Source organism: Pagrus pagrus (assembly GCF_965226575.1).
Source record: "Pagrus pagrus genome assembly, chromosome: 3".
Taxonomy (NCBI): Eukaryota; Metazoa; Chordata; class Actinopteri; order Spariformes; family Sparidae; genus Pagrus; species Pagrus pagrus.
Window position 1 is genome coordinate 17,304,051 of NC_140187.1, and position 27,838 is coordinate 17,331,888.

The following is a 27,838-nucleotide window of genomic DNA, read 5'->3' on the forward strand; positions in this document are numbered from 1 at the left end:
AAAAGGTTGCACCTAATAAATGATGAAACAAAGAAGTACTACAAAGAGTCAACTTACAACTGCAGATTTGATGTTTAAAGCCCCTTATTAGTGATCTGTTAATATGTATAACCACAAACCTGATGGCTTATCAGAAAGTGAGGAACACATGAGGAGTTATAAATGCCCTGTCAACATTTGTGACTGTTGCAACCTCAAATGAACTCACAACTTCGCAACCCAAAATTTGCTCTTATTAATGTCTCATACGTGACCTATAAAGCATCAGTAGCTGATTGATGAACCCGGGAAAAGCCCTAAAGGATAAGTTCACCCAAAAATGAAATTTCGTCATTATCTCCTCGCCCTCATGCTGATGGAAAGACGGAGGAAGTTTCATAGTCTGCAAAACATTTCTGGAGCTTCACAGCTAAATAGCGTTGCAGCATTCTCCGAAGCAACTGAATTAGATGGGGACTTGATTTAAAACGTAAAAAACTAACTGAAACAAACAAACAAACAAACATGAAATGGCTCTATACAGCTCATCTGGTGTAACGAAAGTCTGCGGAGGCCCCACGATCCAGAATTGATTTGAAAAAACCGGGATGCACGCTAACACTTTTAGCTTAGCAGCTACCATGAGGGATTTCAGCTTTAAAGAGAGAGTAAATTACATCTTTTAGATTCAAATTGGGATCCGAGGCTTCTGGAGACTACGCTGGATGAGCTGTATGGAGCCACTTTTGGAGCTGTTTTTTTTTTTCGGTTGTTTTACTAACAGTTTGAAACAAGTCCCCAACTACTTCAGTTGAGTTGAGAATGCTGCAACACAGTTTTTTCCTGTGAAGCTCCAGAAATGTTTTGTGGACTATAAAACTTGACCTGTCTTTCCATCTGCATGAAGATGAGAAGATAATAACTGCATTTTCATTTTTGAGTGAACTTTTCCTTTAAGGTGCAATTTATATTTAATTAGTTGCTAATGTGTTTCACTATTTCCCATCTTTAGTAGCCTAAAAAAAAAACCCCACTGGTTCCAGTCTCCTCACCAGTCATCTCATGACCTTCACGTGATTAATGGATGCTGCATGTGACACCCTGTTTGGAAGGTGTCACCTTCTATTGGAGCAGGTTAAACATTGGGGACATGGCACCCAGTATTTGATGTGAGCAGGCTCTTGTGCAGCAGCAGCAGCAGCAGCAGGAGAGTCGGGGCCAGGAGGAGGAGAGCTTGCTCTCTGATGTGCACTCGTTTCACTGTTCACTGGCGCCGTGACGATAAGCAGGCAGCGGACGAGGATGCTCTGTTGTCTGGTGCGCACTCTCCTGTCTCCAGCTCTCCGCGATCATCACCATGGAAGAGCTTAATTAATGCACAGGCTTGATGTGTCCCTCCTGCTCTCGGAGCCGATGAATTTTAACCCGCCGTTTGACACCGGACCTGCGTTTTTCAGCCTCCGAAGCACTGGAGCCGTGTTAGCGAGCGGAGAGGACCGCGGCTGAGCCACCAAGTCTTCAGAAAAGGTAGCGCACGGTGCGGGTTGAGCTCCACAAACTGAAGTTAGCCTCTTAGCCTAGCTGCGTCTCCCTGCATGCAGGCAGTGATGATGAAGCCGTTTTCTTTATTGTCAGAGGACAGCAGTTATTAATGGGCACTTTGCTGTCGACGCGCTCATGTTTGGCGGATTGAGGGGAGATTCACCACGAACGGTGCATTTAAATAGATTTTAACAGAGCACGGGCAGATGGCAGGCTGGTTCCTCTCCTACAGACTGAGGTGGGCTCTGGTCATGTGGACTGTCCACTGTAGTGTAAGAGGAGCCTGGTTGAGGTTTGTTGTAGCCTAATAACAGCTGTTTCTGCTGAGCAGATCATCTGACTGCTGTGCGCTGCTCAATTTTCACTACGAGCGCCCGGAGTCAGCCTGTCATCTCTCATCATTTTTTTTTTTTTTTTTTGGGGGGGGGGGGGATTTTCACCATCTCCTACCTTGATGGTGTCCAAGGAGAAATGTGGGGTCTCTTGATGAGGGTTATTTTGTCACGTATCGCTCATGGAAATGTCAGCGTTCACGTTCACCGCGGCCGACGCTGTCGATGCAGCAGCGCAAATTAATATCCCAGAATAAGCGCATTTAACATACGCATTGTTCACACACAGCTCGCACTAGCCTCGGCTACATGAAGGCAGCATCGCAGCACAAAGGAGACGCAGAGAGGCAGGCAGGCAGCCCGAATCCACCACAGAGATGTGCACTGTTACATCACAGCAACACTCCTATCACATTTTTCTGTGCAATATGAAGATTAATTCTTCTTGGAGCTTCACTGCAATGTGACCTTTTTCTGTTTCTTCCTCGGGGCCTGCTCGCAGTTCAAGGACTTACACAGCTGATGTGACCAAGTGATGTCTGAGAGTGGCAGCTCTGAATTTACAGCTCAGTGTGTGTGTGTGTGTGTGTGTGTGTTTTGGTTGGAGCTGCACATCTTCTGCCTTCACTTCTCCTAAAATGTGTTCAGGTTCAGGACATTCTGGACATTTTGTTGTGCTAAATTAAGACTTTAGAGAGCCAGGCCAACCAAGAGCCTCAGCTTCAGTACAGGTCATCCTGAGACATAAACCAGAAGCATTTCACATTTATAGAACCACATTGAGGGCAAAGCACCTACTTATCCTTCAGGAGACGAGCGACGTTCAACATGTTGTCCAAGGCTTTATTCTGCCATCTTTGACACTTTGTCGGTGTGTGTGTGATTTAACGTCCTCGCTGTCATAATTCCAGGTGAACTAAAAAGTTCTCGAATGGCCTAAAGCATCAATTGCAGGCCAGTATCTTCTGTATATTCATCTATACTGCACTGACTGCCCTTGAAACCATTTGCAGCATCTACTATACAGTTTATGTTTGGGCGGCTGTAGCTGAGGAGGTAGAGCAGGTCATCCAGTAATCAGAAGGTTGCTGGTTCAAATCCCCAGCTCCCCTGGCTGCATGTCAAAGCATCATAGGACAAGATACTGAACCCCAAATTGCTCCTGATGAGCAGGTTGGCACCTTGCATGGCAGCCTCTGCCACCAGTGTATGAATGTGAAAAGTGCTTTAAGCAGTAGACTGGAAAAGCGCTATAAAAATGCAAGTCCATTTACCATTTATACCTGCCCGCTGCAGCTCTACAGCGCAACAGACGGCTGTAAAAGCAGAAATATTCGAGATTATGATGGATGATCAGTTCTTATCTTGGACAAAGAGATGACATTGGAGACCATTCAGGCAAGGCGAGCTTTGTTTATACAGCACATTTCATACTCAGCTATACAAGAAGTTGAAGAGGAAAGAGATAAAGACTCATATCTATTATTCAGTCACATGCAATGTATTGCACATTGATACATGGCAACAGAAGAAAAGTATTTTAAGACTCTTTTTTTAAGTGACGAGAGACTGGAAACATCTCACATCTTTGTGAAGCCTATTCAAGCATGCATGGGCATAAAAACTTACAAACAGCTTCACCAGTTGTTGAATTGACTGGAGAATTATTGAGAATATCAACGTTTCCTTTTGAGTCAGTCAAGCCTAATCCAATAACAAACTCAATACCCCTCTATCACTCTAAATTTGAAACCACCTATAACTGCTTAACCATAATTTAAGCTCACCAAGGGCAACAGATTTATACTTGAATTTAGTCTTAAGATCATTTTTGACAATGTGCTTACGTTTGATTCATGACGACTCAAGCCGGCTCTGAGAATCCTGTTTGTAACTTACGCACCTGTTATCCATAAATCTCAAATCAACTTGAATTGACAGCACCTGCCTTGTGATTTCCTCTTACATAATGCAGCACAAATGAGGGTTTAGTCAGGAATAGAGAGGGATCAAAAGAGGAAATCAAACTTTTTGGAGGGCGAGATCGCAGCAGTGGTAAGGGGGGATTGAAGCCAGGCCATTATTCAGTGGTGTGAATAAAGACAGACATGAGGTAATGTGCCACTGCTGCATGAAGCTCATTTAAAGTCCACTACACGCTTGCACACACATGTCCCATACTGCAATACCCTGACATAACCAGCAGGAAAATTACTTAAATCAAGTCGAGAATTTGCTTAGCTAAATTGTCAAAAAACACGCTGTCTCGCAATGTTAAAAAAACACTGAGAAAAATGTCCTGGACCCTTTATCCCGCTTCGCACCGTGAGTTAATGGGTTCGTTCTGGGCTGAGACCCATCCTCCATCCAAGTTTCATGGAAATCTGTTCTGTAGTTTATGTGTAATCTTGCTGACAAACAAACACAGGTGAAAACATAACCTCCCTGGTGGAGGTAATAACCTGACAGAAGCTTTTCACCAGGTCCAGAAGAACTTCAAGTCTTTTCTAGTGCATATGTGCGTCAGGGCACAGGTGTAATGAGCTCTGCTCTCACTTAAAGGCTGAATAAATTATTGTTTTTCTTTTATTAGACATAATGTGTGTTAAATGTCATCTCTTTTTTCCTTCTCAGAGGCAAATTATGCCAGCAGCACCAGAGTCGCTCCCCCTGGTGACGTGCCAGCTCATTGGTCAGACCACTCTGCCCTTCTTTAGCCTCCCTGTCTACCCTGGCAGATCCATGCTGCTGGATGCTCCTCACAGAGCCACGCCCGCACCATGAGCGCCAACGGGCCCACCCAAGACCCAGCCCCTGCGGCCCCAGAGGCCCCTCCCGCCTCCACCCCTGCTGTGGTCCCAGCCCCGGCTCCAGCTCCAGCCCCAGCCCCTGCGGCACCACCTGCTCCTCCGGCCCTGCCTGCCCCGACGTCCACTACCATCCCGGTAGGTGCGTTGGCACAGAAGAAGCGGCAGCAGTATGCCAAAAGCAAGAAACAGGGCAGTAACGCCAACAGCAGGCCACCGAGGGCCCTGTTCTGCCTCAACCTCAACAACCCCATACGCAGGGCCTGCATCAGCCTGGTGGAGTGGAAGTATCCTTTACATGCGGTGGTGCTGGGTGCATGTCTCAGGGCTGAGACGTTAAGATCGATACTTGTTTATGGAGCTGAAACAATCAGTTGATTAATCTATTAGTCGATCGATAACTGTTTTGATCATCTATAAATCATTTGAGTAATTTATCAAGGAAAAGCACTCAACTTTCTCCTGTAAAATGTGAGATTTTCCCCCTTTTTCGTGCTATATTAGTGTGAATGTATTATATAAAGTTTTGGGTTGTCGGTCAGACAAAACAAGACATTTAAAGACGCCATTTGACGTCACTGCAGGTGCTGTGAAACTGTGTTTTATTATTTTCTGACCTTTTATAGAATAGAATGATTTATAGATTAGTTGTTAAAAATAATTGCCACATTATTCAATAATGATAATGATCATTAGTTGCAGCCCTCCTTGTGCACGGCTCCTCTGTGTGTGTAGATCCTGGCTGTGGTAATTATGTGACTGCCACATCAGGTGATTTCATATAGTGCTTTTCAAGGTAATCAGACTCAAGCTACTGAAAGGCGACAAAAAAAAGAGAAAAAATAACTCTTAGTTTAGATGTCGCCTGCCTGTTTTTGAATTCTACAAGTCAGCGTGTTATTTATAGCTGTACTAGGCGCCAGCTGAAGCATGATGTGAAGCGTTTTCAAGAACCAATCATCGCATATAGATGACTACACTGTGGTTGATATATTTTAGATGCGTTCTTCTGGGTCCCAGTCAGAAAATGATGTTAACCTGAGGTACAGAAACATGTTTCCCTCACAAAAGATTAAATGGAAATCACTGAATCCTAAAATACTGACTGGTTACGAGACTCAGTGCTGGTACATGCAGCTGTGTGCAGGCCGGTGGGTTTGTTGCTGCTTATAAGCAGATGCTGTTATCACAAAAGCCATCAGATGTTATAAAGGAGATTGTCGAATGTGAATCACAAAGATACATTTCATAATCCACCTTTGTGTGTTTGTTTGGAAAAAAAAAAAAAAGAAGTCAGTAGGGATTTACTGCCGGTACACTTTGGGAAATGCAGCTGTGGTCAGAACAGTCTCGGATTGTTCTGCATGCAACAGTGCAACACTGGTGTGTTTATTTCTGACAGCTGGAATATTTTATCAGAGATGAATGAGAATGTGAATTTGTTTTAGTGTCTGCAGTACGACATTTTACAAATCGTATAAAGTCATGCTACAGTCACTGTGTCATTGTTACTGTACTGAACAGTGTAGGCTACTAGCAATGCAGGATATGGATATTTTTCAATCAATACTGGTAACTGATAATTACCTGCTTTTCATGACCAAATGAAGATAACTGATAATTTCAGGTCATGACCTGTAGCTTACAGTACGCAACCCTGAGGGCAAGAAAGAGATAGATTGATGGTTTGTTGTGTTAAAACTCGTAGACTTAACCCCTTCTCTCCTTGTGTGCAGTGTGTTGCAAACTGCCATCACGCTGTCTTCCTCTAAAACTGTAAAAAATGGCGACAACGTGTCTAGCTCTCACTGCGTGGCTCGACCCAGGTGCAGCTGTTTGACGTCATGAGTGCGACAGCAGCGTTTCACTGCGCTTGTGCTTCTTCTCCATCTTCTGTTTATAGGTGGATCACGAACTATCCTCAAACAGAGAATAGGGGCGTGGTTAATATTTGGCAAAATCTGTTTCCATCACAACCCGAATGCTGTTCTCGCAAGATCAGCATCGTTGGCATGGACAGCGATAGCATGGATACTTGCAGGGATAGCAATAGCAGTGACTCTAACATAAGTCTTCGTGTGTATTGAGGAGCTGCAGAGTTTATTCATGGTCCAACTGTAACCTGCACTGTACATGTACTGCTGCTAGACAACTTCACTGCTTAACTTTCCCTCTGCTCCGATTTATCTAACACCGGTCTGCTCCGAGCACCGTTGCTGTGTGCCGCACAACCACACACTCTACACACTGCTCTCTTCTTAAAGGAGCCACGCTACTCCTATAACCCACATAAGCCAAGCTTGGAGGATGATGCATCACTGCCAGATTAGATGACTGCCATTTTAGCAACATCTTACATTTTTCACATTTGAGCAAGATATTATGTTATTTGTCAAAAGAGCGTGGCTCATCAACGTTGTCAGGAAAAAAAAGAAATATCATATAAATGCAAAAATATGCTGGAGGGGGGCTTTAAAGGTCCAAACCACCATCTACTGTGTTGGACTGCTTCGATTAAACAACAAAAACATTTTGTTTTTTTATTATCGGCTCTTTTTATTGGCTGTAATTCACTATAGCCTATAAATAGCTGATGATATACATTTCCCATTATGAGGACATTTTGTCATCCCCTTGTAAAACGTTTGTTTTCGGTATATCTTGCAAGATTTAGCTCTTTAGTTCATGGATCACTTTTAGGATGGCAGTTGTCTCTCAGTTTCAGTTTAACGTTCTGATGAATCTGCAGATGCCCAGCCTTTTTTAGCTTCCCTTAAATCAAAGCTTTGTCTACTTTTGACCCCTCTTCACATCTGACATATATCTATGGATTCAAACCAGGTCAATCAGAGGGTAATTAGGCCTTTCAAATGCTATTTTACTCCAATAATTTGTAGTGATTTGAAGAAGCAAAATTAGCCAGTCATTAACAAATAACCTTTAATGTATCCTCTCGACCCTTAAATGCCAGGTAGGGAACCAGCGATCTAGTATGCAATCAATCAAAAACAATGACATGGTTTACAGTCAAACAAAACCATACAGAAAATAAAAACTCAATTCATTGAAAAATCCAGCTTTCATGTGAATAGTTAATGTTACAATATAACCTCAGAGCAGGGATTTACATTTTGTATTATTTATCATTCTTCTTTCTATGTTGCATCATTTTCTGCCGTGTTTTCCTTAACCTCCTCTCTCAGGCCATTTGATATCTTTATATTAATTGCTATTTTTGCCAATTGTATGGCCTTAGCTGTCTACGTCCCCTTCCCGGAAGATGATTCCAACTCCACAAACCACGACCTGGTGAGTAGTCTGTATGTCATTATAATCCATGCTGTGACTCACACTCAGTAGCTGCAGTCAAAGACACACTTGAATCGCTCTGCAAGACTTTTGACAAGTCTGTCTGGCTTGAATAGAGTGTCTGTAAAATTGATAAATATGTTTTTTGCTACGAGAACAAGATACATGTTCTTGTGTCTGTTGTTGCTGTCTTCTGCTTTATTTCTTAAACAGTTTGAAGATACAATGAAATGTGTAACTACTTCATCATCTTTAGCTTGACCAAGTTTGATTGAGTCGTTCTTTAGAGGTGAAGATATAATCAGACGTATTGCAGAGACAGTAAGACGTCGCGTGCGGATTGCGTCTTCAGCATATTGCTTCATCATGCAGATTTGAAGTATCTGCTGTGCCTACACAGAGAAACACTTTGACAACTATCCTCATCGGTGCTTCATCATGTCATAGTTTCCCTGTACAGAGGTTTTATTCGGCTTTCTATTTTTAGAATTTTCTCGTCATTGCACCACTCTGTGTACCTTGTGCATTTATGTCTGTGTGATGAATTATGGGTGATGTAGTGTTGTAAGCATTGTTCCACAGCTGAGGGTGAGTGCACTCTCCACAAGCCAGACAAACACGCAGAAAGTGCTCCTTACATGAGCAGAATTTAGCTGGAGAGCTTAATGATTCATGAGCAGCTTATACAGCGTGTCTGCAGACGTTTGAATGTTCTTGAAAGCTTCGTCTGACGTTACAGAAAGGCTACCAGCCGTAAAGTAAAGCTGTTAAAAGACCGGCAGGAGTGTTTTTCTGTGTGTTACACTGCTGAACCCACTGCGCAAAGATAAGATACAGCTCCGGTTAAAAGTGTGTCTGGACTACTTTAGAGAAGTCAGGTGTTCTGCTTCTCAGTTTGACCTCCTGGAGGGTGACCTCAGGGTGTTTGTTTACACAGCGGTGGTGCATCAGAGGAAAGTGGGCCATCTGGGACGTTACAGTGTCTGATACAGTATTACAGAACATACAGGACTGTTCAGATCAGTTAGTTCAGCAGTGAAGTTTGAAAGCGTTGGGTTGTCACAAGAAAATGTGCACAATGCTGTGAGGTTGCTTGGACTGCTCAGACATTTGTGCATATTCTCCCCTTGTGTGACTATAAATACAGCAACAATCAAGTTTAAAGACTATACTTATAGATTTAAGTGTGCAAAATGATTGTGCACTTGCTGGACTGGAATAGTTACAAACATCACAGCTTTTTTTTTGTCTTTGTTGTACAGACGCTACAATCCGACGTATTATCAGTGCTCAAACTGACCTTAATAAGTGAATCACGTACTGTATCAGCCAGACATGACCAATCAGCATTAGACTAAATATAGTTTCCTTTTCAGTCCTTTTTTGTGATGAACCAATTTCAAGCTACTGCTAATACCAAATTACTATATCTATGCTGATATTAACAATTACAGATGGCTAATGATACCAAAAATGTACGTGGGCTGAGTGATTTAATCTAAATTGCCATCTTATTTCTCTGTTTTGAAATGCCCTGTAGACTATAACCAGGCTTTGAATAGCCTATACTGTACATTTCTCCATTTGCCCCATTACCAAACAATGCTGCTTTACATATAGATCTTTTTTTGGCTCAAGCTCCTCATCCACCATGCTGTTTGCTACAACCTACGTTGTACTGTTTACATACGTAACCCAAGGAAATGATAATAATTCGTCCACTTAGCATAGCCATTTAGTTGGCTACATTACGCTACTGGTTTTTTCACTTAGCGCAGATAAGACGATATTCAAGGTCATATTGATAAATGTTCGTTGGGTCCAAATTATCGTTTTGTTTATGTCTGTGTAAGAATTCTGACGATTGGTTCCAGCTTCTAACAAGGTTTGCGAGTCAGTAGTATAACGGCATTGGTATTACGTGGTATCTGTGTTTCATAAGTGATCAAGACTGTGGAAAAAAAAACATAAAAATGGCTTGTTGTACAGCATGCGCTCCTCACTAGCTAGGTTAGCAATGTTAACGTTAGCTCGCGTAGCAACGTTATAGTTAGCTTGTGTTTGCAATACTAAACTTAGCTAGCGTAAGCAACTTTAACATTAGCTAGCAATAGCAACATTAGCTAGTGCAACAAACTGGCAACCGCTTGAGGGGGCAGATGATTCGAACAACATACTCATGACTTCAGTGTTATTTCATTCAGTCCACTGAGCACTTTACTGATTTTAGATTAGATAACAAAGATAATATTTTGTCGTTATCTTGTTATGTGTCGGTTCCCTCAGTTTGTGGATCAGGGTAGTAATAATCACATTGGTTCATTTTTACTTTGCTTGAATACAATGTTTTTTTTACATTTTATCATTATACAATATAACATTTATTGCCATTTACCAAATCAATATTTAACTACAGAGCATAAATGTGAGGCTTTTTTAAAAGGTCTAGTGTGTAAGATTTATGGTGGTTTAGGAGGATCTATTGGCAGAAATGGAATATAATTTTCTCAATTGTATTTTCATTAGTGTATAATCACCTGAAACTACGAATCGCTGTTTTTCTTGCCTTGGAACGAGGTTTATAATACAAAGGGAGCGAGGGCTGGAAGGACCTGCTAGGACCCATCTAGGACCCACATTTTTAGCAGCCACCATAGGTGATGGCGAGTATTTCATTGGTTGCAATGTGTAACCATACAGCTACATGCCACTAAATCCTGCACATAAAAGTTAAAAGAAGATACTCTCAGCCAAAGAGCAGCATCATAGTGTTATAAATGACTGTTGAGCTTTACAGCTCTCAATGAAGGATGCCACTTTCTAATGTGTGCCCCACACTGATAATTGACCGTGTGTGTAGTACTGACAGGTGCTTATTACCTCTGCCAAGGAAGTTATGTTTTCACCCACGTTTGTTGGTTGGTTGGTTTGTCAGCAGGATTGCACAAAAACAACTGGACAGATTTCCACAAAACTTGCACTGAGGATGGGTAACAGCCCACAATAGACCTCATTAACTTTTGGTGTGGATCCAGATAAAGGGATGAATCTAGGATCTAGGAACTCTCTCTCACTTTCTTTAACGTTTTGAGGCATTTTTGGTCATTTCTCAGGGAATAATGCATGGATTTTGATGAAAAGAATCAGGCGTATTTATGTGTTAGTGTCTATGAGTGAGCACCATGTGATGCAGATAAAGGGGACTGTTGGGCGTCTGCGGAGGTATGCGCTCTACAGGGTGCCCTCCTAGTTGGTACCTTTTTGTGTAACTATGTTAATAAATTCAGAGCGTTGTCAGAATTTACGTTCATATGTTCAGAGCTTCACCTTCTCATGTGTTCTGATCAAATCCAAGGTTGTCTGGCAGAGAGAAAGGTATGGGAGCGTTTGAATATTGACTCTTGTAATGACCAAATGGCATCAAACTAAATAACTAAGCGTTCTGGGAAAGAAGCGACATTGTGAATCTCGTTTTGCCTTTATAAAGCAAACCAGAACTGTAAGTGTATTGTGTGATGGATATTTTGACACTCTTAATTATGCCTTCATTATGTCTGAACCTGTTGGGGCATTGCTGTGTATTTGTAACTCTTTATCACTGAACCTTGTAACAGTCTCCTCTAAAAGTGTCACATTGGATTTATGGATGAACCCACTAAGTATGAACCAGTATGCTGCTTATCTGATGGACCACTACTGAGCAGTATCACTGATGCAGCTCACACACTTAATGAAGATCATTAAGTCTAAATGAGAGGATGTGCTGATGATTAGATATAAAATTATTTATCATAAAGTGACTTCCTTTCAGTGAAGTCAGGACAAACTTAACTTTTAAAACTGCAGACCGACCTTCTCTGCCTCTATGGATTCTTCTTTAACTGCACTGTATGATGTTTTTGCTGATCCTTATCCTGATCCTTGTCTTTACATTGCTTGCGCAGGACTTTGGTTTAATTCTGCAGTGTCAACACTGGTCGGATACCAGAGGCTGGATAATGCGTTCTTTACCTTTTCAGCAGAGGTTGAACAATAGAATACTTTGTAGGGCAGGTGTGCCAGCTTGGCCTTGTTGTTCTACAGAACTCACGCTGTAGTCACAGGAGGAGCGCTGGAGAGAAAAACGCTGAGCTAGTTTTGCTGTAGCAGCCAGCAGGTAAAGCTGTAGTGAAGAGTGCCATTTCACACCGCTCTGCTCTGCAGCCTCACAGGTGGACCGAGGGCTGATATGAAACCTGAGGTGGGATGCTGAGAGGCCTGATGTGTAAAGCAAGGATCAAATTATATCACTAGGCTGCAAGCAGGTTTTTTTTTACCCAGTGACACATTCAGAAGGGGTGTAACTTTCAACACAAAGAGACACTGAAACCCTGCGATACAAACACGCTGACTTCTAAACTCATGGACGCAGACAGTTCACTTAACGCATTGTCAGTTAACATGAACTCCTGAGAGGTAAAGATACTGAGTCTGTTTGCTTGCTTGTGCTACACGGCGTGTACACAGGGCCAAGGTGCTGCAGAGCTGCTGTGAAGCAATGCTGCAAAGTCACAGAGGCCTTAATAGCACGAGTCTGCCCGTCTTGTTAGTAAGGCTTGGTTAAATGCAGCAGCTCATTATAAATAGAAAGCAATTTCCTCCTCAGGCAGAACACAGGGCAAAAGATTGGGGTCCTGCTACCACCAGGAGGCACAAGTGAGTAAAAGGATGTAGCGAGCGCGCACGTATACACACATACAAGTAAGATAACAAATCCTGTCAGGATCTCCGAGTCATTTCTTTCATTCCTCTCCTTTATTTCTCTTTCTTCGTTTAGTCATTTTCCACTGCAGTAGTAAGGAGCACACACACAACTGCACGTGACTGTGTCTCCTCCACACCCACCTTGTCAAGGGGACAGACAAATAGTCTGCAACCGTCCTGCCTTTGCTTTAAGGTCATTTCTGACTTATCTATCTGAGACTCAACACCCCAGGCAGCTCCTGCTGAAGGTAGCTGAGCAAAACAATGACCTTTTCATGGTGAATATGATTCATACGTCTCATCCTTCGTAAGGCAACACGCAACGAACTGCGTCTGGTATCATGTAGTGTTTGCCCGTACCACTGTCATTGCATAACTCCGGAGCTGCAGAGCTATTTATTTTACTGGGGACAAAAGGACACAAACATGTAAAGACTGAAATGTCCGCTCACAAACCTATTGAGAGGTCGTTTCGCTGCCAGCAGTGAACTCAGTTCTGAATCAGGTTCACATTTGAATGCTGTTACAACTGAGGATGTCAGCATTTTTTTTAAAATATGAATCAGTTTGATAAATATTTTTCATACATGAATGACTGAAAAAAATATATCAGGATTGCAGGAAGACGGACGGACTTAGAAGATGAGTAGCTTATCTGGTATTTGGATAATTCTGACAAAAAATGATTTTGATGTTGACATTTGGTATCACAACGAGCACTAAGAAACAAGTCGTTCACACAGGAAGAGGTGAAGGGTGGCGAGAGATGGTCATTGTCAACTGTCCTGCTTGTTTAAGATTAACAAGTGCAGCTTGTTTACAGTAATGACAGTCGCACGCTTGTCTTCTCTCAGTAATGTGATCTAATGTTGCTGAGTTTTCTTCTATGACACACTCAGACAGCACAGCTCTTTCATTGAGATGACAGGCTTTATAGAAACAAGTTACATTCATTTCATTTTCATTTACTTTTCTGCAAATCTATATTGAAGTGCTGCTATTTATAAGAGTGAATACTAATCAAACCTATTTTTGGATAGTTGTCATGGTCCTGAGTTTTAGTTTTGTGATTTCCTGTTTTATCTTGAAAGGTTACCCTCATTTGTCACGTTTTACCTTCCACTTCCTGTCTTTGTCTGTTTCCCTGCTCACCTGTGTTCAATCTGGTAATCACTCTCTGTGCATTTAATGATGCGTTCATGTGCTCTTTGGATGGTCCCACTTCCTGAGTTGGGAAGTCGATCTTCTGACTTCGGTGTGTTCATGTGTGTCATGTGTTTGACATGAACGTAGTGTAAGCCTCTGTTTTCCCCTCACTCTCTGATGGTTCGTCTGTTTTCTTCACACATCTCTGCATTGCTGTGTTTCTCGTCTGTTCCTTGGTCCTGTCTTCCTGTCATGTTTTACCTGCTTTTTCTGCCTGTGTTATACTGGTTTTTATTTGCACCTAGTTTGGTTTTTTGTTTGTTGATTATCCCTGTTTTGTTGCCAGCCTTTTTACTTGCCTTTCGTTTAGATGTTGCACTACATGACTACAGCTTTAATGGCATTAAAGCTTGCTTTTTGTTCTGTGACCTGCTTGCCTCTGAGCATTTATGCAAAACCTTGGCGTCACATACCATGCTCTTGTTATATATGGCCATCAGCGCACATTAAAAGTTATTCCTGTGCTGCAACACTCATTTGAATTCATTTCATATTGAATAATGCTTAGCTTTTTGGCACACTCCTGCATTTCGAGGTATATTGGCTATAGTTCATCAGCACCATCTGTGGGGCCAGCAGGCAGCAGAAGATCCTGTCACAGGTTCAAATACTCAGCAGATTAACTCATCACACAGATATATCATCAGTTATCCCCTAAAGCTTCCATTGACAGTCAGTTCACACACGCACAATTTCACACCGACTTCCAAGAGCTCTCAGGCGAGTTACACAACAAGACAAAAGCATTGTCAAAGCAAAGCGTGGTTAATACATACAGGTATATGTTGCATTTGCTATACGTTCTGTTATAGGCTTGAAATGCACAAACTCAGCACCACAACATGAGCAATTTATGATGTAGATACGTACCAACAACCATCACAGTGCCAAATTAGTGACTCGCAGCCAATCACAGTCACCAAGTGCTCCAGTGTGACAACCAGCCACTCAGAGGCATCCACCAGATTGAAGTGGTTCTTGTCAAAGTTTATCAGTTTTCCTTTTTGAGCTGACATCTATAACATAATCGATAATTTTGTCAGTGCCTCCATAATATCCTCCATCTGGCTTTTCCCGCCTATTTATGCCGATATTGTCTTGTTGTCTTAAGAGTGTCAACAGGTTAGATTAGCCCTGCGTTAGTCAATGTGCAAAAAATCAAGTCCTCAGATCTTGTTCACAATTGTCGTAAATGACCAAGTAGTGTACATCAGAGACAAACAACTGTCTGGGATATCTCTTACCACCTAGACCAGGACACATTTATTCAAATCTACTGTAATTTACAATCATTTCAGAATAAAACTCTTTACCAAATCAGTTTGTTATAACAAATGCAGTAAAACTTAATTCTGAATATTTGATTTGAAATGAAATAGTTAAGTGAACATGAGTCCATGCAAGTCATCACGGCGAAGCAGTCAAGCTAAGCTGATCCCCCTCACAGCTATCAGACCTGAGGAATATCAGAGAGCAGAGTTTCAGTTGACAGGACTACGGATGCTGTTGTGTTAACATACTCGAGCCTTGTTATGTTTTTCTTTTAATTCAAATCTAAAAAACATTTTATGCCTTCAAAGTTGTGTCAGTTTTTCCCTGTGGTGTAAAACATGAATATTGATATTTTTCAAGTCATTGCATTGAAGTGTGAACAGACAGGAGATGACTCATCTTGCTTGCTGATCACTTGATGGTGAACCTTTTAAGAAATGTGTTGTCTGAATGTATGTAAGGTAAATAATTGTATGTTTAAAGGTGTGATTTCTGCGTCAGACCCCAGGAAGACTCGCTAATGTCATTGTGTTAGCTAATGGCTTATAGAGCTAATAAAGAAAGGAGTTAACACATAAAATAGGAATTACAGATTACTCATAGACAAACACATATGATACATCTACAGTATCTTATACTGCAGCATTTACCTCATGTAGCTCTCCTCAGGCTCTGTGCCAGTTCAACAGTGCATATTGAACAGTCACAGAACTGAAGGTTTTGGATGTTGATGTTTTCCACAGTCCTTGTTTTGATGTAGTAATCCTAATTATGTTTTGTTTGCTTCATTTTGATTTGATTTGGATATTGTGTGTTGTGCTCAGGGGGCTGTATTTGTGTATCTGTATCTGAATGTTTTTTTATTTGGTGGAGGTCTGTTGAGTTGGACGACGCCTCTGTTGCCATGTTGATGTATTGTGCTTCTAGATGGGCTAACATGCTGAAATCTTTGATTTGTTGTAAGTTAGTGTGTCTGAATACTTCCATGAGGGATGAGTCATGTATGTGACCAGACATGAAAATGAATTATTCATTCATTCATTCATTCATTCATACTCTGTGGTTCAAGTTGATGACATTTATTTCCATATGAGGAGTGCTGCTAAGCTTCATGTGCCAGTGTTTTGGCTGCATGTTTAAATAAGAGTGTAAATGTGTACGTGTGTGACGGATGAAGCAGTTGGCTCTGTGTGTGTGTGTGTATGTGTGTGTGTGTGTGTGTGTGTGTGTATGTGTAATGCCTGGCACAAGCGGCAACGTCTGGACTGTGGACTCCCATAGAGATGATGGTAGAAGTATGTGTTTAGTCACTTAACGTAACTGCTCATTTGTGCCTCACACAAGCACTGTCCCTGCTTGTTATCCTGAATGTGTATTTCTGCACGTGTGCGTAAGTGTGACTGTGTTTGTTTGTTTGTTTGTTTGTTTGTGTGTGTGTGTATGTGCGTGTGAGTGAGAGAGAGAGAGGCAGAGAAAGGGAGAGTATAGAGGGAGTCAGAGCTTCGTGTGGATCCTGTGTGAAAGTGCAGCCATGATGAAGTACAACAGCCGAGCGTGTTCACAGTGCATGCGTCAAACAGGCCGTCTTAAAGGATAAGTACCGTTTTTTACAACCTGGACCTTATTTCTGGCAAAACATATGGTCATTTACTCACCCAGATAACTTTGGTGTCATTCGGCGTCGTTCGGACGAAATTAGATCCAGTGTAGCGGCGATATATCCATATAATGGGAGAGACGGGGCAGCGACACACAGCCTCTATATAACGCATTATCTGCCACGAAACTAGTTAATTTCATCAACATTTTGTCATGATATGCTAGTGCTATTAGCCTCTGAGTCCGGGCTCGTCCGTTATCAACATCCGGGGTCAAACTAGCAGTAGCAGCTACAGGTAAACAAGGCGCGCTGTCGCGGGTGCGCGCGCAGCTCAGAGACGACATCTTCCAGGTCAGAGGTAGTAGATCAGCCTACAGACCCCGGATGTTGACAATAGACGAGCCCGGACTCAGAGGCTAATAGCGCTAGCATTTCATAACAAAATATTGATGAAATGAACTAGTTTCGTGGCGGATAATGTGTTATATAGAGGCTGTGTGTCGATGCCCCGTTACTCCCATTATATGGATATATCGCCGCTACACTGGATCTAATTTCGTCCGAACGACGCCGAATGACACCAAAGTTATCTGGGTGAGTAAATGACCATATGTTTTGCCAGAAATAAGGTCCAGGTTGTAAAAAACGGTACTTATCCTTTAAAGGGGCCATTTATGAAATAATGATTTTTTTATCCTCAGGCTCTGTAAATAACACTATGACATTACTTCCCTCACACTTTGTTGTTTTGTCCAGCTAATACTTTTAATATGGTTTATTTCAGAAATGTAAATTTTGCGTAAAGACATAATTGCATATTGTGACATATTTTGACTTAACATCAAATGCACACAAGATTCAGGAGAGCTTTATAGTGTGTCTATACTTGTAAGCAATCAGGAATATTCAGATTGCCCTTTATAAGAACAATCGTTCATTATGAATCATTTTATGATAGTGTTGCTGGTCACTTACTGTTTTGCACGGACCGTATTGTATTACATTTCTCAAAGTTGTAATACATCATTTTTATAATGCATTGTAATGTGATTGTAAGCTACTGTAAGTGGTCATTGGGTGCTTTAAGTAATGCACTCAATCTTTAATAGTCCATGAATGCAAACACAAATGCAAATTTTGATTTTGGTTTGTCGTCAGATTCTCATCCTCATGTGCATTCGAAACACACAACTTTAACACACCAGAGGACGAGATAACAAATCACTTTTTACCACTTTTGTTTCCTAAGCCGAGGTTGCATCACTTCTTAAATGCACTGCAGTAACTGTCTTCAGTTCAGTTGTATGTTTAATCATTTGTGGCCCAATCTGTCACATTCAGTTCACTACAAAACTAACCAATACCACCCGTGAATAAAGCTAATAGACCAGCACTGCAGCCTTTTATTTAAAACACAGTTGAGATTGTTTTTCTGGCTTCCACAGTCTTTTATTAGGCTTTTAATGAGGAAGTAACATCCCGTGTGGCACTGCTGACCTGACAACGTCACTCTTATTCACCAATCAGGGGAGCGCCTCTGCTAATAGGTACTGATTCATTCGGTGACAATCGTGATTCAGTCAGTTCACATTGAAGATTTGTTGTTGAAGTTATGTTGTTAGATGTACTGAACACCTCAGTGACTGAGCGCTGACAGAAAACTGGACTCAGAGCTCCTTCTGCTCTTATCTTTTGTTTCCTTTTGCATGGTGTTAAACGTATATTGTATCTATCAAATAGAGCACTACTGTGTGTGTGTGTGTGTGTGTGTGTGTGTGTGTGTGTGTGTGTGTGTGTGCATGCGTGCATGCGTGCGTGCGTGCGTGTGTGTGAGGGAGACTGAACTCGACAGGATGAGAGAGATGAATTTAACATGCGAGGCATGGTAACTGAGGTTGACACCAAATCAAAATGTGAAGAGCTGAACAAGCGAGGCTGCAAACCTAGACAGAGTGATGAAGACACCTGTACATTTTAAGTTTTTGTCTTCCTTGAAAGTCCTTTCATAATCACATCATGCTGATGATTTAATAAAATCACATCAGCACAGATACTGTCGATGCTGCATGAAGTCAGAACAACATAGCACTTCTTTTTTTAAATACTTGACTTAAACGTAGCCTCGTCCACTACCTGCTTGAGCCAAGAACTACACAGAAGAAATTTTAATAAAACTCAAGAGCCGAGGTGATTGGTTGGCTTTTGGGATCTTTCTTTAATTTCCTGACTTCAGCCATCGTTTTGGTTTCCATGACAGCCACTGTATGTCATGTGCTCCCTTACATGAACACATCTGTAAGCACTCATATGTGATCTTATAGATTTACTGTACCTATAGTGAGAGCATCTTTACAGGCACGCAAAGAAACAAGAGGGTGGGAAGGTGGGATCATAAGTCTTTACATTTCTAATACACATTATTTTTTGCTCCGTACTTGTTAGAGAGAAAGGTGTGTGTGGGCTGAGAATAGAAATGAGAAAACATACTTGCATACAGTCCCCGTCAGGTGTTGCAGCATTCAGGTTGCAGTTTTACTATTTTTCACATGTGTACAGATTATTATTTTAGTTTTCTGTGATATAAAATACAACTTGTAAAGCTCTATTTGGAAATAATTTATCATCATGCATATATCACAATGCTTTGAGTGATTTTCCATTTCATCAAAGAACTGAAGTAGACCCACCTTTGTTTGGTAAATTGATCAAGAATGATTGCGATTGGAGGTTCAATTTGCATGCAGCGCCTGCATGTCATCCAAGAACCCTTAAGTCGGACTAAATTAGACAGACTTCTCTTCTAGATTAGTCATGAATGAATGAGAACCCTGCGATTTTTGCTTTAATATCACGCAGCAAAAATATTGTAGCATGACGTCAGTTAGTCAGTCTGCGTTACTTGACATTGCACATCCTGTTGTGCATGCGCACACTGATGCCCATGCTGAAAAAATATGTTGTAAATGGTGAAATGGTCTGCATGTATATGGTGCATCTCTATTCTTACCGACCACTCAAAGCACTTAGCAATACAAGTCAGCATTCACCCATTCTTACGCTGGTGGTAGAGGCTACCATGCAAGTCACTTAGAGCAATTTGGAACTCAGTATGTTGCTCAAGGACAATTCCACGTGTAGACCGCAAAAGCTGGGGACCAAAGCACCGATCCTCCGATTCTATATTGTGAAACCACTTTACAACCACAGCAGATTGAATACTTAAGGCTGACAGACACACGGCTGCTCTGCTCAGGTCGTGCTGTATCGAACACGACTGCTTTAAAAAACTGTGATACTAGTAGTGAGACTACACTGTACTCACTGAAGCCAAACTCTTTGGAGTCTGACAGCTTCAGTGTTTTACAAACTCGATTCAGCGACTGCATCGGTCTTCACTTCTATGTCGATCGTGTTACTTCGGGAAAAACTTGGTACTACATCACCGAACTTATGCAACATGCATTCAGCGCGATGTTTTCTTTCCTTTGTGGAGTCTTTCACATGGTAGTGTGGGTATACTTAAGATGACCTGCACTTGAAGTGTTTTCCTTGGCAGAGTGACATCCAACATCCGCACACAACTCCTGCCCGCCCCCACAGTGCTTCTCATACACACACTTACACACACGCATAAACTTGTCCATACACATGTGCTACACACAATAATGCATTTCTGTACATACAATCACATGGGCTCAGCTGTATGGAGCGATTAAGAACGGGGCGTAAGAGTAGATGTGCAGCACATTATGTTTTTTGTATCATAGCTGCTGAGTTCAATTGAATGCATTCAAGTAGAAAGAAGACATCTTATCACTGTGGTTGTCGTTTCATTGCTGGATTTATTCAGTAGTTAAGTATTAAACACATCTGAACAGTAAAACCAATGTGGGGACATGAGGGTGAATTTCTATACACACAATCTACTATATCCTGAGGAGAAACAGCAGGGAATTATAAATAACCTGCGATAAAATGTGAAATTACTGTACGTAGGAACAGCTGGTGATGCAGCAGGCCTTATTCAAAGATGCAAAAGATAAACACAAACCTTATGCATAACACACACTTGAACAGGCATCCAGATATAGACCGCACACTGAAGCACACTTATTTACTGTGCCAACCTGCAGGAGTAGGCGGTGAAGAAGCACTAAATGTTGGCTGCCCTCAGCCCCCCCTGGCTTGGCTGGATGGCACTGACTGATCCATACAGACAGGGGAAGGAAAGAGAGATAGCAGGAGATGGAGAGAGCATGGGGGAGGGAGATGTAGCAGAGAGGGAGATGTGGGAAGTCCTGCAGAATATATGTCTGCTCAGTATGTGCAGAATCAGATGCAAAATGACATTATAACATTCCTGTGATATCGGCTCTCAGACTGTCCAATGGCTGATAGTTTTACTTGGTTTACAGTTATAGTGTGTGCATTGGCTGCTATGACGTCTCGCTGCTGTGTACGTGTTGCATGTGTACGCTCTACTGTTCTACATATGGCTTGTGTTGACATTGGTTTTATTGCTTGTAGTTTGTTGTGCTTGCTTGTAAGCGCTCTGGTCGCACACAGATATCAAACATGGATGATGTCACTCTGACTCATGTAACTGTGGGCTCACCGCCACACGCTCGGATGCTGGTTTCTTCACATGCACATGTAGCACCGCTCAGGTGGTCTTGTGTTCAGAAATACATTTCATAGCCAGCACTATGTAGATGGCAGAGAATTCATATGTATTAGAGCTGCAATGATCAATCAATTTATTGATTAGTTGCTTGACAGAAAATAAATCTGCATTAAACACTTGAATGGAAACATTTTCTGGTTCCAGCTTCTCAAATTATGAATGTTGTCCTTGAATAGTGGTGATATCGATTCTGAATTTTTGAAAGGGTTTCAATGCCTTTTTCAGAGAATCAATTCACCAGTACGAGCTTTTGTCCTTGCTATATTTATTTTTAAATAAAAGTCAAAAATGTTACCCCCTCAGTTTTTCTTCATGGCATCAAACATGATGTGAATTATTAATAATTTTCAAGGTTTTGTATCGTAAGTTAGAATTTCCAGTATCATGACAGCACTAAAACTGAACACCTTTGACTTTGACGTCAACAGCAATGAAAATTTTTTTCTACCAAATGACTAATTGAATGATTGGGGAAATACTTGAGAGATTGCTTGATAATGAAAATAATCGTAAGCTGCAGCACTAACATATACACAGTTTATGTAATGGTTTCTGGTAGATATTTGCCATCTTGAGCAGCTTTCTCTCAAAACTAAAGCCAAAAACCTAAAAAAGTAGAGCCTGACTAATGTATTGGATGGTCGGTATTATTGGCTGACATCGGCCTTTCACAGGCTGATATCTATCAGAATATCTTAAGAGTATAGGTCAGGTCCTACTAAAAAGAAAAAAGAAGTACTTTAGTAAATCATTTCCATTTTGCATTCACTCTTTTATGTTTCACTGACATGCCAGTAATGGAATATGGAGATATTTTATGGCCACAGGCCTCCTCCCAATGTCTTCATGCCTTCAAGACTTAACATAAGCGTTGGGATTTATTACAGATTTAAAAATGATTTAGAGGGATTATTTTTGAAGCAGTTTTTATTAGGAAGATGCTGCATTGTATACCTTTTAAAAATAAAGTTTCAGAAAACGTAATGTAAGTAGCTGACTAGGGAAGTTTCACAGGGATATATATTAGTAAAAATAACATGTGTTGTCTTCACTTAATGATGGCACTAAAGACAAATACTCATTTTGTCACCTTTCACACTTAGATACCTCTTGTGCACCTACAAGAGTCAAGGTTTCTCATATTGTCAAGGTTTCTCATATTGTCACAGTGTTCTGTGAATATGGGCTGAGACAAGTGTTGGACAGTGTGAGAACCAGATCAGAATGAGGTCAAGGTGAGATTTTGCTGCTCTGGTTAAACAGTGTTGTTCTGTACTCTATAATAAAGTAGGACAACTGAATGTGTGTTGGTACTTTTACAAGTGACTGAACTTCCAGATGTTAAAGAAGATCAACATGTGACACTGGTGAACTAGATCATCCTTCTCTTCTGTGGCTTAACAAGCTTGACTTGCTAGTTCAAAAATATCCCATTTGTTGATGCTTTCTCACTGCAGCCATCACAGGGACTATTATTTCTGCAACAACATGCAGCTTTTTATTTAGTTCTTGGTTTAGTTTAATCGTGACATTTTAATGTATTTATAAAAACACAACATATCATATTTTGTCATGGATAGAACAAAGAGGCAACGCTTTAAATTACAGGCCACAACGTACTGTTTATGTCAAGGTGTCTGGCAGATATTTGCCATCTTGAGCAAATTTCCCTCCAAACTGGAGGAAGAAAACTGACATTTTATGTAAAAGCCTAACCTTCTAAACTTACATTATTACATTAAAATGTGCTTAATATATCACTTTGACAAGCAAGCACACACTGATCATTAAAAAGAAACTTCTATAATAAATCATTTCCATTTTCCATTCTCTCTTAGCCTTTTCAACCTCATGCCAGTAATGGAATATGGAGATATTTTATGACCTTAGGCCTCCTCCCAAAGTCTTCATGCCGTCACTACTTAACGTGAAATATTGAGATTTATTACAGACCTTCAGTCAGTTTGACTGCAGTGCCTGGTTGACTAATTTATTGGTACATGAGACCTTTGTAAGCTGGCATCCTGGCTGTGCTCTTAGTATTTTCATGATATTGTTTGTGGTTTCAAGATTCATTTTTATACGTCTCTTTGTGTCATTTTGTTTGTGTATCTGAGGAGCAGATTAAGGCAAACATACTAATCTGGTTCTTCTTAATGTAATTTACTGCACAGTAATTTACAGTTGAATGACTTGGTGTCTCCTGGTGAATTTAAAATGATAAAGCTTAGACAGTCTATGTAAGATTAATGTATCCATTTTGGTTGGTTTACATCAAATTCTAGATTATCATGTTTTGTTTTTGAAGCTGTATCTAAATCAAGACTGCCCAAAGTCTTGCCCGCCATGAGGTTTGAATAGGCCCGCCAGATATTTGCCAGATATGAATCATTGTTTACGCCGCTTTATTTTTGTGGTGTAAAAATGCTCTTTAAATATGTCGAATCCCTAATTAATTTTTTTTTCTTAATCTGCTCAGAGTGACACAGGAATTCTGTCATTTGAGTGAAGAAAGGTCCACATATATATAAACACTAGAGAGAAAACTTAAAATAGTTATAGTTAAATTATTTTTATTTTTATTTTTTTATCTCAGGGCTTCCATAAAATCCAAATTTGCATATTTAGACAATAGGTGTTTGCTGTAGGCTCCTGGGGTCTACTGTTAAGTTTCAGTTTTGGCCCTCCAACAGCAAAGGTTTTGGCAGCCCTGATATAAATAAACTGCAACTTGACTTTGTTATTCTCCCTTCAATGTCATACTATCTCCGTACTTTGTGTTTGTTTTTCTGCATCGTACTATAAAAGAAACATCTTTGACAATATGTGAATGCTCGAGTTTTGTGAAACGATTGATGCCACATGAGAAGCTAATGCCAGCAGCTACAGTATTTAGCTTAGCTTAGCACAAAGACTAGCTAGAACCTTTCCTGGCTCCGTCCAGGCGACATAAAACTACTGCCAACACCTCTAGAGCTTTTAATTAAGATGCTATATCTTGTTGAATCATTTGTCTCACTTCAGGAGGCTGGACTTTAAAAACCGGCTCTACTTAGATAAAAAATGATAATGCATGCAATGACAAGCTGTTTTATTGTAATGTTATGACTCCATTTCCACTCTTTATTAGTGCGCATGCACAAAATTTAATTGGTGATTTTTCTGCGTGTAGTCTGGAGGAGGACGCACAGAGCCTCCTGAGGTTTGCACACAGGCCCATCTGAATCCTTAATAGGTTTACATCGCCTCAGTCCGCATGGCTCGATCATATGGCGAGTTATGTAGAAGAGTGCATGGTTCAGCGGGTTGGCATCCTTTGTCATATGGTGATCTGAGCCCTGTGAGTGTGTGAGATGAGCTGAGTCGTGCCTGTAGACATGAACACTCATCCCGTGGCAAAGGAGGGTCTGTGCGGCTGTGGGGGTTGAGGAGGAACATGCACTGTGCCGTGAGGTTTCCTGCTTTTATTATGTGCGGTTAGCGTGCATTTTAGGATACAATCATGTGCCGTGTGTGTGTGCGTGAGTGCGTTATGCATCATGTTGTGATGTATACCTAACAGAACAGCAGCATGTGCAGTGAACATATTAATTGCTGATGATATGCGTAAACTATATGAGAAAAGGAAACATACTACAGTGACTCTCTTTACAGCACAAATAAACTAAGATGAGTCAGAGATATTTATGGTCATCCCCAACGGCCTCTCTCCTCACTCTCTTTCTCTCCGTCTCTTCCTCTATCTTTCTATTTCTGCATCTGCAGTTGAACATGCTGATGACTGGATAAATTGCTGGTTAATTGAGAGCGAATGGTTATCATTTGCTATTATATTTAACATGCTTTTCACGAACCAGGAAGTGGCAATTTGCATAAATTTACTGTGCCTTGGAAAGCTGCTTTCACATGCTGTATTACATGCTGGTTTCAGTATCTTTACAGTTATTACTTAATTACTGTTGTGGACCACACAAAAGGCAATATTCCTTAGTTACTTTAGTCAAACAAATGTAGACATACAATCAGTTATATATCAGTCCATAATAGTAATAAACAAATACTGTAATAATGTCAATGTAACGATAATGTGACAGATCAATTAAAAGTCACTATGATAAATGCAGTTGAGCAGGGATGTACATCACTAGTTTCAGATAGTTTGGACTGAATTATTTGGACAACAATACAATATTTGTCGATATCACAAAGTTTGTAACAATACAATTTCGATTGGATTTGTTCGTGATACCTAAAGATGATGATATTGATCAATGTTTTAATTTGCATCGATGGTATTACATTGTTAATCATTTATTTGATATATCCATCCAGATGGATGGATCATTACACCCCTACAATTGAATAAACATGCATAAATATGTCTATACATAAATGCCTACACACAGTTAACCCACAACCTACGCTAATAAAACCTTAGCACACACTCATACACACTTAAATAAACACAAGGATGTAGCAAAGGACACAAAGTGAAAACCATTAATGGAAAAGGGATTAAAGCAGATGCTAGAACTTTTGACCCAGTATTATAACGCTGAAGGATTTCTACAGTTAGTAAAGGTCAACAGATTGTAGAGCCCAGATAACAACAAGGAACAATGAATTAAGAAAGTATTGAAAATAAACAAATGGAATACATTTAAAAGAAGGAAAGAAAGGGGGTTAGAGTCCGCTGTTACTAATTTGTGCCATGTATGCGTGCTGTGGACAATTCAAGAGAAACATACACATATAAATAATACAACTTTTAAATCTAAATTCACGTAGAAAATGTGTCCACATCACATTTATATGTCTTTGGCAGACATATAAAATCTTAATTTGTACTCATGTGTACTCCGTCACTTTCCTTGCGTCTGAATCGCTCTGTTCTCTCCACTCCCTCTGGCCCGAACTTGCTCTGTCATAGAGGCAGCAGCCCTAAGCTCAACTCAACCTTTTACTTCACGAACAAAGAGGCCCATGTCTCTTATTGTGGGCTAAGTGCTTCTCACAATCAGCAGTAAACTGCTGGGAAAACGAGCCCCACAGCCCTCTGTGCTCTTGCATTTATGGTGTCCGCAGAGAACACAGAGCAGGAGATTAAGGACTCCCTCAGGCGGAAGAGGTTATTATGTACAGTATATGATGTTATATATGTGTGTGTGGCTCTTTGCTTTTGTCTGTATTGTGTATTAAAAAAGAAGCCTGTGGGCATCCCGTGTGAAAAGTTAAATGATGTTGTGTTGACAGACAGATATTATGAATACCAGCCTGTGTGCAGGGTTTTCGTTGACCTGCCTCATGCATAAAAGATGAAGAGGACCTCTCTCTGGTTTCATATCTCCAGGGAGGTCCCAGGACTGTCCTGAACAGCTGACTCACCCTGTGGTGTGTCCACCTCCAGCATCTCACACATTTCACTGCACTAACATGCACACACCACCTTCACACAGCTCCGTGTGCCTCTGCTGTCCGCTTCACTTCCAGTCGACCTCGACCTGATGGCTCGGTGTTCCCGTGTCCTGCCTGTCTTTGAAACAACCTGAGAAAGGCGCACTGCTGAGTTACATCACTGGTTCTAATCTCTGCATGCCCTCTAAAAACAGTCATTTTGTTCAAAGTGTGCTAGTCCCTTTTTTCTTGAACCATTTTCAGATACATTCATGCATCAGTGAGCGAGAGACCTCCGACTGGTTCTTTCAGTGTTTTCACCCATTCTGTGCCATTTTCTCAAGCTCAATGGAGCTTTATTTGCATTGAAAACGGACGTTTACATTGTCAAAGCAATTGTGAATTCAACAACTATAGAATAGAAATAAACATATACAGACAAGTACGAGAAATACCTAAACTATATACTCCTAATTCTACCTTTGCCTTTTTTCTCCCACAAAGGCACAATGCTGAGTTGCAAAAGATTACTGGCTGAGAAAGCTTGTGCAATTTATCTTGATCTCACATATTATTAATTCATATTCAAAGCAAGTAAGAACAGGATTTCTTTTTGGATTACAAGTGCAGAATGTTGACTAGTTTGTTACGTTTTGTTACTGGCAGACCCAGAAGCAGGGGCACGAGGTTTGGTGTTAAGTAAAAGGGTTTATTTCAACAATAAAGATGAATGACGAAGACGAGGGCAGGCAGGTGGGGAGCAGGTGGTGATGAGCGCCAGGGTTGAGTAGTCTCACTGGTAATCTCACCGGGAAGAAGCCGGCAACACAGGTGAGCTAGAGAGGGCACGGAGCAGAAAGCTGAGCAGAGAGACGGCGGATATCTGCACGCGAACCAAGCAAAAAATAGCGTCAAAAACGCAGACATCCACAAATAAACACACAAGGACAAAAAACACAAGATACTATAC

The 27,838-nt window shown here is 41.0% G+C and overlaps 1 protein-coding gene across 9 annotated transcripts in view; it reads left to right on the forward strand.

Annotated features, from left to right (window-relative positions):
- Window positions 1-1,175: 1,175 nt before the first annotated feature.
- The window catches only part of cacna1da (calcium channel, voltage-dependent, L type, alpha 1D subunit, a), a 73,396-nt gene continuing 46,733 nt past the window's right edge, over window positions 1,176-27,838 (forward strand). For 5 of the 9 annotated variants that reach the window (XM_084348368.1, XM_084348369.1, XM_084348367.1 and 2 more), the window contains exons 1-3: window positions 1,176-1,506; window positions 4,488-4,947; window positions 7,864-7,969. In XM_084348368.1, coding sequence (XP_084204494.1) covers window positions 4,634-4,947; window positions 7,864-7,969 — 420 coding nt within the window. In that variant the 5' untranslated portion in view covers window positions 1,176-1,506; window positions 4,488-4,633. The remainder of the gene's footprint in view (window positions 1,507-4,487; window positions 4,948-7,863; window positions 7,970-27,838) is intronic. The other 4 variants (XM_084348372.1, XM_084348373.1, XM_084348375.1 and 1 more) reach the window with 1 other exon arrangement.